General features: G+C 39.8%; 1 protein-coding gene across 2 annotated transcripts in view; it reads right to left on the bottom strand.

The window, feature by feature from the left end:
* Positions 1–1,232: 1,232 nt before the first annotated feature.
* The window catches only part of LOC107710882 (serine/threonine-protein kinase TAO2-like), a 47,817-nt gene continuing 36,853 nt past the window's right edge, over positions 1,233–12,196 (bottom strand). The window contains exons 11-20 of one of the 2 annotated variants that reach the window (XM_016515743.1): positions 8,255–8,422; positions 7,918–8,124; positions 7,706–7,834; positions 7,369–7,605; positions 6,643–6,771; positions 6,249–6,452; positions 5,908–6,147; positions 5,322–5,543; positions 4,635–4,817; positions 1,233–3,452 (exon numbers count right to left, since the gene is read on the bottom strand). In XM_016515743.1, the coding sequence (XP_016371229.1) occupies positions 2,595–3,452; positions 4,635–4,817; positions 5,322–5,543; positions 5,908–6,147; positions 6,249–6,452; positions 6,643–6,771; positions 7,369–7,605; positions 7,706–7,834; positions 7,918–8,124; positions 8,255–8,422 (2,577 nt within the window). In that variant the 3' untranslated portion in view covers positions 1,233–2,594. The remainder of the gene's footprint in view (positions 3,453–4,634; positions 4,818–5,321; positions 5,544–5,907; positions 6,148–6,248; positions 6,453–6,642; positions 6,772–7,368; positions 7,606–7,705; positions 7,835–7,917; positions 8,125–8,254; positions 8,423–12,196) is intronic. The other variant, XM_016515744.1, reaches the window with a different exon arrangement.

Genomic DNA, 12,196 nt, shown 5'->3' with positions numbered 1-12,196 from the left:
TCCTGGGTTCAGGAGAGCGAAGGGAGAGTCCGAGTGAACGCTGGTGTCTAAAGAGAGCTGGCAGTGTGGGAGCGCAAAAGATTTCGGTTTTCCCGAAGGAAAAATATAACATTACTGGCAAAATCGAGCTTCATCTTTCACCACGTTCTTACGGGTACGCTGGAGATTTTGGTTGTCAGTGTAAACAGCCTGTGATGCCTTTTGTCCGTTTTGTGCATAAAAATTTTAAATGCGCAAAAATAAGTAATGCATTCCAGAAAACGAAATGGAGGGGAAAAAACCTGCTGGATCGAACGGGGGTGTTTGACACACTTTACAGTCGTCTAGAAATGTTCTATACAGCTAAAATCTCTTAAAATGTTCTGTACAAGTTTAATACTGGCTCTAAAATACTACTCTCCTGACAACGCACTGCACAATAGACTCCTACCCTGAGATGTAACAAGGAATGCTGGGATAGGTAGTCCTTTTTTTTTTTAATCTAAAACTTAGAGACTTAAAATTCCTACTGTGACACTGCCAACATTTCCCACCTAGTGGTAAGCATTGTTTAAAACAACAACAACAACAAAGTCTAAAAAAAAAAGATTGTAAAAAGAAAAATTAGTGTACAACACAAATATAACAGCGGCAGTAGTAGGTGTATTAACAATGACAGTATCTATTTTTTCCGTCTCACTTTCCAATTCACATAGTAAAATTATTATTACCCTATATAAGAGTTAGTGCTTGTATATACACATGTTGTATAAGTACAATATAGATCAAAAGTGTTGAACAGGAAACAATCTTACGACTTTCCCTTTCAAACCTTTGACAGGTGATGTATTATACACATATATACTCAGTCATATATAAACGTCTGTTGTGTATGTTTGTATACAAATGGTCTCTGTACATCAGTCTCATGCACGGAAACTTGTAACCCAACTCTCTTTTGGACATGTACATCATATTTACACAGGCAAGGAAATGGCTTATTCGCCCAGCCAGGTTCAATCTCTTTTTAAAAGTAATTGTATCCCCCTACGCTAAAAACAGACACTCAATTACAGCCCAGTTAAAACCAACTGCAACTTAAATGGCAGCATGCCCTTATAAGGACAGTGGGCGGAGTTGCTTTAGGTCAGCTGAGCCTCTAGATGGCAGTATGACATGTGGCATCGTTTAAAAAAAAACAAAAACAAAAGAATACAGAATGCAAAAATCATTTTAAAATAAAAAAACTGCCTCCTGTCCTTGACTCAAATACAAATGTACAATTTAAACCATCACTGATAGACGTTATTTTAGTATTGTTTGAGTGCTATCTACATAATTACACAAAAATCAGTTTAATCACCCTTTTAGTTCCTCAGTTTATGCCTCATCTCCCTGAAACATGCTACAGCACCTTCTATTGCATCCGACTCGCTCGCTTCGCTCCTGTTAGCAGTAAAACTGACATTAGTAGGACTCATCATCCTCTGGCTCAAACTCAAGATACACTCATCAGTCTATAATTCTGCCATTATTCACTCACCCTTGTGTCATTTCAAACCTGTATGCTGTTATTTCATCTGCAAAACACAAAAGAGAGACAATTTTGTTGTTTCAAAACTATAGACTTATTTTCTTCAGTGGAACACAGAAGATATTTCAAATACTGGTTACCACTGACTTTCTATGCATGAACACATTTCTCAAAATATATTCTATGTTCCACAGACACAATAGTCAGAAGTTTGGAACATGAGTATATTATGATTTATTTATTTTTTTCCACTGAACTATCTCTTTAATGCAGCTCTTTTCCATTTAACGTAGGTTCACAGCTCCAAACAAAGACAAAGCACACATTTGGTTCTGCAAAAGATTAATGCATGAACGTACTATTTCTGATGAATTTTCAGACCTCGATTTCAGTCTGCTCATACAAAGCATGGTGGTTTTTTTTGGTCCAGTTTTGATCTTGACAGAACTTGTTGCATATAAAAGTGCTGCTTGAAAATTCTCCTTTTGTGTTCTATGAACAAAATAACAGTATGTAGGGCTCGTAACAACATGAAAGAGATAAATGACAGATTTTTACAGAAAAAGAAAACCAGTCTTTAATTGAATTGCACTAAACGAATTCAGCTTAATATGGTCCAGGATTAAGCATAAAATATTATCTTGGTAAAGTCTTTTAATGTTCAAATCTTAAACCTTTAGATGTGCAAGAAAACACCTGGACATGAAAGAGCAGAATTCAATGGTTCTGTCTGACAGTTTAAAAATAAAACAAAACCAAAATGAACCGGCTGAGGATGAGCCAAATCTGCAGTATTGGCACCACTTATGTTATTTTCATCTCTTCCCTCCCTCCCACTCACTCAACAGCATAGCTTTCTGCTCCTGTTACAGTACATCTCTCGTCTTTCCTGTTCCTGATCTAAACCCTGAGCCCTCCCGCATCCCAAAACCCTGAGATCTATCTTCTTGTAAGTAAAGGTGTACCCATCTAAATACTGTTTCTCCACTCCGCCTCCCAGTTTGACTCCTAAATGAGCTACGTGAAGGCCTTTTCTCCCCAAAACGTTCAACTGCACCATCTGAACTTCCTGCACGACCCTCTACGAGTAGGAGAGGTGGGATCCATTGGAAATGTGTGATGTCACTGACGTACTTCGGCTCAAACCTCCATCTGCGCCCGACCCGCCGGCACCTCCGCCAGAGGCTGTTCTCCGAAGAGGCCCTGGACTGTTTCTCAAAGCCATCAGGCTGGGGCCCCTCACAGCCAAGCTCTCGCCCCTTCCTCCGTAGCCACTCTGAGAGGAAGAAGAGGAGGAGGAGGATGGAGGAGAAGATGAGGAAAGTGAGATGGGCGGAGGAGGAGGTGGTGGAGGGAGGAGAGCAAGGGACTGGGAAGAGGCATGGGAAGAAATGTGATGCGAGTGGCCATGAGAAGAGGATGAAGATGAGTGGTGGTGGCCTCCTCCCCACTCCCTCTCTCGGCTGTACAGGTGTGGCGTGCTCTGGTGGTGGTACTGCTGCGGCATGTAGCGGAGGTGATGATGCGAGGATGATGAAGACGATGCTGACGAGGCGGAGGAGCGAGAGCTTGGAAAGCCACGGGTGCCCATACCGTCTAAATCCCTCTCTCGGCTGGAGATTTGCTCCCCTTGGCTGAAGCCGGCTGTACTGTTTTGACTACGCCAGGAGGGCGGCGCCGCTGAGTGTTGGACCCCGTGGCTCCACTGGCTGCCTGAGCGGGGCACAGGACGGGACGGCCAGGCCCCAGGTCCAGATGAGGGAGGATTGGGGTAACCCTGATTGTAAGCCTCAGCAGGGATGCCGCTCAAAGCCATGTTACTAAAGCCCAGGCGCATGCTTTCGGAGTCAAAGGACTCGATTTCCCGAGCTTGGTACTCGAGCAGAGCCCGGATTCGCTCAGAGCGCTCATTCTGCAGAGACAACATCTCCTCCTCAATCTGAAGAGAGGCGAAAGGGTGACCGAAGGAAGAAGAATTAGAAAAGTGGGCTATGTGTTTTGATGCTTATTACAGTATTATAGTGTCATCTTACTGAAATCTATTGTGAGTTGAGTTTCCTGTGTGCATTGCACTATTTCTAATCCCACCTCTGATCTGCTAAATGGAACTTTAAGGCATGAAGAGATTACGATAATAAACATTAACATCATGATTTTCTGTAAAGCTGCTTTGAAAATGTGTATTGTGAAAAGCACTACACAAATAAATGGGAGAAATTTGAGAACTAATAGAATGAAGCATAGAGTTGTTGCCCATGTAAAGCGCTTCAAATCAGTCACTTAAGTTCCATTTTAGTGAGGATGCTGCCTTTTGTTTGGAGTCAGTATGATTTTTTTAAAGAGATTTTACTCATAAAGGCTGCATTTATTTAAACAAAAAATACAGCAATAATAGTTATATTGTGAATTATTCTTATAATTCAAAATAACGGTTTCCTATTTTAAAATCTAATTTATTCATGTGATGCAAAGACAAATTTTCAGCATGAATTTTACTCCAATATCACATGATCCTTCAGAAATCATTCTAATGTTCTGAGTTGGTGTTCAAGAAACATTTATATTATCAATGTTGAAAACAGTTGTGCTGCTTAATATTGTGTAAACCGTGATACATACATTTGCAGGATTCATTTGTAACATTATAAAAGGTATTACTGTCATTCTTTATCGATTGAATGCATCCTTGTTGATCCCAAACTTTGAACACTACTGTAAATAAATAGTACAGGGACAGTTCACCCCAAAACGAAAATTCTGTCATCATTTACTCACCCTCAAGTTGTTCCAAAAGTGAGTGTCTTCTGTTTAACATAAAGGAAGATGCTTTGAAGAATGTGGGTAGCCAAACAGTTTCAGGTCCCCAGTGACTTCCAGATTATAAAAAAAAAAATGCTATGGAAGTCAATGGGGACGAGAAAAAGTTTGGTTACCAACATTCTCCAAAATATGATCTTCTGTTTTTAGCAAAAGAGAGAAATTAATACAGGTTTGGAACAACATGGTGCGTGAATGATGACAGAATTTTTATTTTTGTGTAAACTATCCCTTCATTAGGTTTTGGAACAGAGCCATCATAATCTATTCATTCAGGAATATTCAATCCATTTCTCTCTCTTACCCTCTGCTCAAGTAAAGCTCTCCGTATAGACACCCTCTGCTCCAGGTCTTTGACCTCTCTCTCGTGTTGCGTGTCTGTGTGCATCTTTATTTTGCTCTGATAAGCATTCAGCAGCTCCAATTCCTGCTGCAGCTGCATGCGCAGCGCTCGGTACTCGTCCTCCTGAGTCTCATCCAATCGCAACTGTTGGGTAAACAAAGAGGCAGGACATCAGTAGAGAAGCAGCCAATAAAGAGATTTAGGTCCAGTGTCGTGGTTATAGGAACTGTGGATTAAATGGGAAAACCTCATGAAACCTGTCAAGAAAATTTCCCGTCATATTTCACCTCAAAATCAAAATAAATACTTAATTTTGCATTCTGTTAACACAAAATTAAGCATATTTTAGGTCCATTTTTTCCACATTATTGTGATGCAAAAAATTAATTATATGAAAAAGATACATGATACATTATTAAAAGCACTGTATATTATTACTACCTTTATATTATGCAGATAAAAAAAAAAAATAGTATTACAATAAGCCATTGAGAATAATGGGAATAGGAAAAAAATTTCTTGACTGGTTTCTGTGACATTAACCCAAGTATGTGTTTGCATACATGCATTATTCTTGTTACTGCACATCATCCTGTGATTGTGCACCACTTAAAGCGAAACAAAGCATTAAAGAAGGTCTCTCCTTGCCTTACTCACAGCCTGTGTGGACAGCATGTCTTTGATGGAATGGTCGTACTGCTCGGCCAAGATGGCCAGTTTACGTGTTTGCTCCTCTTTGAGTCTCTTCAGTACGGTTTTATGCTCTGATTTGGGCGTGGTCTCCAGCAGGTGATTCCGCAAGGCTTTGTACTGCCGTGTCTGAATCTTACAGGTGTCTTGGAACTGACGTTTGATCTGGAGCTCTTTCGTCTGAAAGAACAAAGTGCAAGAAACATACTTTAGCACTTAACATTCAAGCAAACAAATGTCTCCTGGATTGTCCAAATTGGACAAAAATGATTTAATAATTTTTAGAGCATTTAAGAAATTAAATTCCCAAAATGCTCTTGACAAGTTTCACAAGATAGAAAAACAATACATCGCTATAGCAATTACCTTAAAAATAATAACTAAAAAATAATCTGTTCTTGTCCATTTGGCAATTCATTCCAAGTTAAGAATCAACAGAATATTCACATTTGTACTCTTAAACTGAATGGGAGCAATTTCAAAAAAATTCTGAATTTTGTCCAACCCTGTTGTGCACCTCACCAAACACTAAAAATCCCCTCACCTTTAAGCTCTTGGGTTGCTGGCGGACCTCCACAGCGTGTTTCTGACAGAGTTCCTGCTCACGCCGCTTATTATACTCCATCTGGTTGGCTAGCTCGCTCTGATGCTGCGTTCGTATCAGGTCGGCCCGAGTGTGCTGGACCAGCGCCAGCTGCCTAAACTCCAGCTCCTGAGTGGACTCGTGATGTCTCAACAACATGGCGCACTCTAGATCCTTCTGAGTCTGACGTTTATTCAAGTCCTACAGGGACAAATAAAGACATAGCAAGAGATCAACAGACAAAAAGTGAGGTAGAAAGCAAAATAGAAAGGGAAAAGCACTCATAAACGTGTCTGTCTAACCTCTCTGAGCAGGTCCTGCTCCAGATTGTGTCTTGCGAGCAGCATCTTCCTCTTATACTGTCGGCACTGCAGCTCGTAATACTGCCTCTGTCGCCGTAATAATGAAGCCTCTTCCTCAGCCTGGATCTGCTGCAGACACTCTTTCTGCCTTACCAACCATTCCTGCTTCTCTCGCTTCGGCGTGGACTGGTTCTCACTCAGCTCCTGTTGCCATGGGGATTGATTTCAGGGTGACAAAAGCAAGTTAAGGATAAGAAATGAGATGGATGAATATGGTGCAAGTCAAAAGACATAAACAGTTTGACTATTTTATAATTTAATGCTACATCAAGTACAGTTACTCTGAATTCATAGTCATGTAGCCATAAGGACAGTTGACTCTTCGACAGCGTACTTCCTTGAGCTGCTCCTTGCGTTGCCTGTACTGCCGTTTCTGGGAATCCAGCAGGCTGTTGAGTTCTTTCTTCTGCTGGTTCAGTATGTGCTGTTGAAATTTTTTCTCTTCCGCCTGCGCAGCTTTAATCTGAAAAACACACCAGATAAATATGTATAAAGAATACATATTTATATAAACACACTACCATTCAAATGTATGGAGAAATAAATATTTTGATTCAACAAGGATGCATTAAATTGATGAAAAGTGATAGTAAAAACATTTCCAAAACATGTTACAAAAGCTTTCAATTTCAAATAAATGCTGTTCTTTTGAACTTTCTATTCATCAGAGAATAATGAAAAAACAATGCATCAATGTCCACAAAAATAAGAAAAAATAAGAAATGTCACTTGAACACCAAATCAGTATATTAGAATGATTTCTGAGGGATCAAGTGGAATAATGGCAACAAACTTAGCTTTTCCATCAAAAGAAAAAAAATATTTCTTCTTTATGCACCAAGAGCTTGTAACACTCTAAAGAGAAAGGAAAAATTGAAATCGCATCATATGACACCTTTAAATAAAAACAAACAAACAGTTATTTTAAATTGTAATAATATTTTTACAACATTTGTTTTTACTGTATTTTTGATCAAATAAATGCAGCCTTGGTGAGCATATGATACTTCCATTCTTGCACATGACGTGAAACGTACAGTATCTTTTTTTTCCCCCTCACCTCTTTTTCCAGGATGGCCTGATGTTTCTTACTCAACTTGTCTGCTTCACTGCTAAAGTTGTTTCTCTGGGTCTCCAGCTCTTTGTCCAGTCTGAGCTGATGTTCATCCATCTCAGACTTGAGTTTGTTCTCCAGAGCCAGCAGTTGTTTCTGGTGCTGCCTCCTCATGCGCTTGTATCCGGACATCTGCTCCCTCAGAGCTGAGCCCTGTTCATGCTCCTGAATCTGACGGGTCACCTGGAAAGAAAGAAAGGGAGAAAGAGAAAGTTGTCTGTCTTAACTTCCGATATAAAGAAAAAATATGGACTCTTGAGCTGCACGTCAGTCAGGAGCTCACAAGAGAGGCTGTGCGGATGGTGGCGAAATGGTCTCGGTTTCTGTGCACCCTCCTCCGAGCGGCCGAGGATGCCTGCTGTGGAGACTCCATCTCCGGCTGATATGGGTCGTCATAAATATTATCTCGTGCCTGACAGACGGATGAACAAAAACAAATTAGTCAAGGAAAAGACCGTTTCAGAAGACTGTGTGCTGTCCGCCTTGATTACGTACAGTGGGGCGGTGAATGATGGAGCTGTTAGACGTGACTGTCTGCTCTCCCTCCTGCATCATGGCCATCTCAGCACTGTCGTCGGAGCCATCGGCCAGGCTGTTGACAGAGGAACTCTGGGAGCTGGCGCTGATGGACATGGAGGGAACAGACTGAGAGCTCTCCATACTATTAACCGTGCCCGTCTGCAAGAGGTACTGCTCTGCTTCCTACACACACACAAACAAAAAAAGATGTCATGATCTTTCCTGTTTTCTGTAGTATAGAATAATATAACAAAAGAGCAGAAACTGGGCTGAACTAGACAGAAGGATCAAAGACAAAGGTCTCTGGATGTACCTCTTCCTCCTCTCCTCCTTCCTGTGTGGGGCCATTGTGAGTTTCCTGAAACAGGATCTTCTTCATCTTCCTGTACTGCAGGTTGTCTAGCTCTCGCACAGCGTCTTTGGTGCGGGTGATCAGATCCATCACTACAGAATGGGGGCGCTCTCGGCACAGGAAATGGTGCTGTGAAGGGAATACATGGTGTGAACCACAGAGCTGTATAGATTAACTTCATTACACAATCTCAGTGTGTGTGTGTGTGTGTGTGTGTGTGTAAAGATGTATATGAGCTACAGTTACAGTTATATGTCATACTAATAATAGCTATTAATGACTTAATTGTCAATTTTGTCTCCTGCAGTATAAGCTTAATACATCCGGTATGAGCTATTAGCCACCAGCCACTGGAAGTGTAAAGGTACTTTTTGTTTGTTTCTTATTTTTACTATTGTTCTTGTGATTGCTATACTTCTGTTTCTGGCATTATACAAATCAATGGCAGCCTATAGAACCATACGGTAAAAAGTCGTGAAACAGAAATGTTTAATGTTACAAAAGATTTCTATTTCAAATCAATGCTGCTGCTCAGACTCAATCTTTCTGAACTGCAGCATTTAAAATGTTACAAAAGATTTCTTTCAAATAAATGCTGTTTTAACTTTATATTTATCAAACATTCAACATTAATAATAATAATAATAAGAAGAAATATTAATTGAGCACTAAATCAGCATATTACAATTATTTCTGAAGGATCATTTGACAATGAAGACTGGAGTAATGGCTGCAGAAAAATCAGTATTGCAATTACAGGAATAAATAACATTTTACAAACCATTAAAATTGAAAACAGTTACTTAAAATTGTAATTATTTTTCACAACATTGCAGGTTTTACTGTATTCTGATCAAGTAAATGCAGCCTTGATTATCATAAAAGGTCCTTTCAAAAACAGTAAATATCTTTGACCTCAACCCTCTGAATGATATGGTAGTGTTTACTTTTTCAAATGACTCCAAATTTAGGTCATAATGTCTTAAAAATATAGCTGATGACATGTTAATAAAAGCTCTTTGATAGATCAAACCAGTGTTTCTCAACCGGGGTGCCATCTGGTGAGAGCAGGGGTGCCATGTAAAAAAAGTCAGTAGCCGCTTTTCCAATGTCGGGCCAGTGCGAGCCAGTGCTTTAAACGGGCCGGGCAGGGCTAATAGCCTCGGACTTGTAGCACTGAGCCCAAAATCACGATGCGTTTCCACCGTCGGGCCAGAAGCTCCGCTGCGCTTCACTAAAACACCCCCTTTACACGCCTCTCAGGAACAACGTCACGCAACCCCATCATTTCACCAACAAAGAGAAGTTATCAGAAAACTAATAAGAAATAAGTCACTGGAACTAGCGCGATCACAAAGCGAACATGATAAAAGTGGCTGTTTGTTTGCATGCTTTGTTAAAGATTTAAATCCAAAAGCATCTAAGTTTTACGATAATAAGTGATACATTGATCATATAATGAATTAATTTATCAGGATTGAAAATTAGTCACACAGAAATAAAACAGTATGAACCGTTATTTCACAAAAGAAAGAGGACACATAGCCTACTTATTCAGTCGAGTCTGTTTCTGTTTATTTGTAGTCAAAGTATACATCATATTTTATACATCATATATATTTTTTCCATCAAAAATACGACCTGAGTTGCAGAGGGAGCTCCCGAACAAAAAACATTATTATATATGACATATGCGGAGCTAAAGTCTCAAGACGAGACTTATGACACATAAAATATGTTATAAATAAATACCCGATTGTGATAGAGAATGAGAAGCTGACGTTTGATTTCTTCAAGCGGTCATATTTACCATGTTTACTATGGTAACGTTAAGGCTAGCGTGCATTGTCCTTTGCATCGCTTATAAATATTTCTGCCTTGTATGGTGATCATAATCCAAATCAGATCTCAAACAGAAGTTATTTTAAACACTCGCTGCTGTCTGAAAGTGAGTTTTGAGCTAAAATTATTTGACAAGTCTTTAATGCTGATGTTATAGCTGTTAACTTTATGAAGTGATCCGATGCTCTCCAGACGCGGAGAAACTCCGCCTTTGTTCATAACCACTCCTCTAGCCCCAGTTGGCGCGCTTTGGCCCAAGGTTTTCGTCGGGCCAGAAAACCCTGGCTGCTGGCCCGAGGAAGCACCGACGAGGCAAGATCAAGCCCCGGAAGTGACAGTGGAAACGCGACTGGCCCTGGCACGCACTGACACGCCCGCTTTTGACCCGACAGTGGAAACGCGGCTAGTGATCCATACAGACCAGGCCTCACGGTTCAGCACGCATGTGATCCGCAAGTTATTCGCTAAATTTAACCAGCATAGAGTGAAAGTTCATCATTTGCACGTGTTTCTAAGTCTTACCATTCAAGCGTAAGAAGCGAAAGAGAACTCAATTCGGTACTCGCGCGCTGTTATCTGTGCACACACATTCAACACAGAGAGACACGTTTCAGAAAGTGAGCAGTTCATGGCAGTTTCGGGAGTTTTAATGCGGCTGTCATTCCTGAAACTTGCAGGGTGTACGTGTCCAAAATTATCTTAAAATTCCAGTTTCAGCACCCGTTAACACAGTTGGTTATGTCTTAAGTGAAGTGAACATAAACAGAAAAAAATCAGATGTGTATCATCTAGGGATGTGCGGGTCTAGTCGACTAGTCGACTAAACGGTACAGCTCCTGCTAGTCGACACTGAAAACAGTAGTCGATTACACGACAGAAAAAACAAAACAAAAACAAAAACATGATTTTATCATTCAAATTACCATCATTTTAACATTAATGAAGACCCACTTCGGTGGTGGTGCGGGATGTCCAGGCTCTTTCTGAAACTCTATCGGCTTGCTTTTCGTTATCTCTGCGTGCCTGCGACTTCAGTTCCTGCCGAGTGCGTTTTTGCAAGTGCAGGAATTTTATTGTTAATCGCCTCAGGCCCCGTCTTTCACCAGACCACGTTGATAATTTCACTGAACAAATAACGCATGGTCTGAGTAAGTAAAATGGGCATTGTTGCATTGCTTTGTTTTTAGACAATATAGCCTACACGAAGTATGTTTTTAAAAGCCGTTTTAATGCTATTTCTTGATAAACCTTCCTATTGTTTTTGACTTGTGTTTTAATATGCTGGCTAACGTTATATGAAGATTAAGAATTCTGTCAGGCTATTGATTGATTTTCCATTGTTCTGCATTTCCCCAGCTGATTTGAATAAATAAGATATGCTTTGACCGATGTTGAGTGTATGATCTTTTTTTTCTTTTTAACGACCACCTAAAATGAAATGATGATAACGCGAGGCAAGTGTGCGGCAAGCAGAATTCATTGAGGGATTTGACAGCCTATATTTGAAATACTTAATCTATGAATCACACTATTATATATGCTACACGCACAGAGTTTTTTTTTTCTTACCCATCTTTTGGGGATTTCTTGCTTTTAGACTAGTCGGATACAAAACTTTCGTTTAAACGACAGTCAAATTAGTCGTCGCGCACACCCCTAGTATCATCATAGTAGGGCTGCCACTAACGACTATTTTTATTTTGATTAATCTATCGACTAATTTATCGATTAATCGATTAATCTAAACGATTAATTTCCCACAAAAAAAAAATTTTTTTTTTTACTTAAGAATATTTGAATAAACCTAATGAAATCCTTTTTTTAAAGCAAAAGTAAAGTGCAACATAGAGTGCAAAAAGCAAGTGTCCATCTCATAGTCCAAATAACTGAAATCAAAGTTCAGTATTATAGTGTAAGAATGACAACATATCCCCGTGTTCTAGTCTATTAATAATAAAATTATAATCAAAAAACACGTTTTAAAGGAGTATTTAACAGAAATGTTATTTACCAGAATTTATTTAGGAGAAAAATGTAAATGTGCAGTATTTCTGAAAAAAA

The sequence above is a fragment of the Sinocyclocheilus rhinocerous genome, unplaced genomic scaffold, assembly GCF_001515625.1.
Source record: "Sinocyclocheilus rhinocerous isolate Xijiao unplaced genomic scaffold, SAMN03320098_v1.1 scaffold1709, whole genome shotgun sequence".
Lineage (NCBI taxonomy): Eukaryota > Metazoa > Chordata > Actinopteri > Cypriniformes > Cyprinidae > Sinocyclocheilus > Sinocyclocheilus rhinocerous.
Note: the sequence above shows the minus strand (reverse complement) of the source record. Positions and strands in the feature narration are given on the sequence as shown.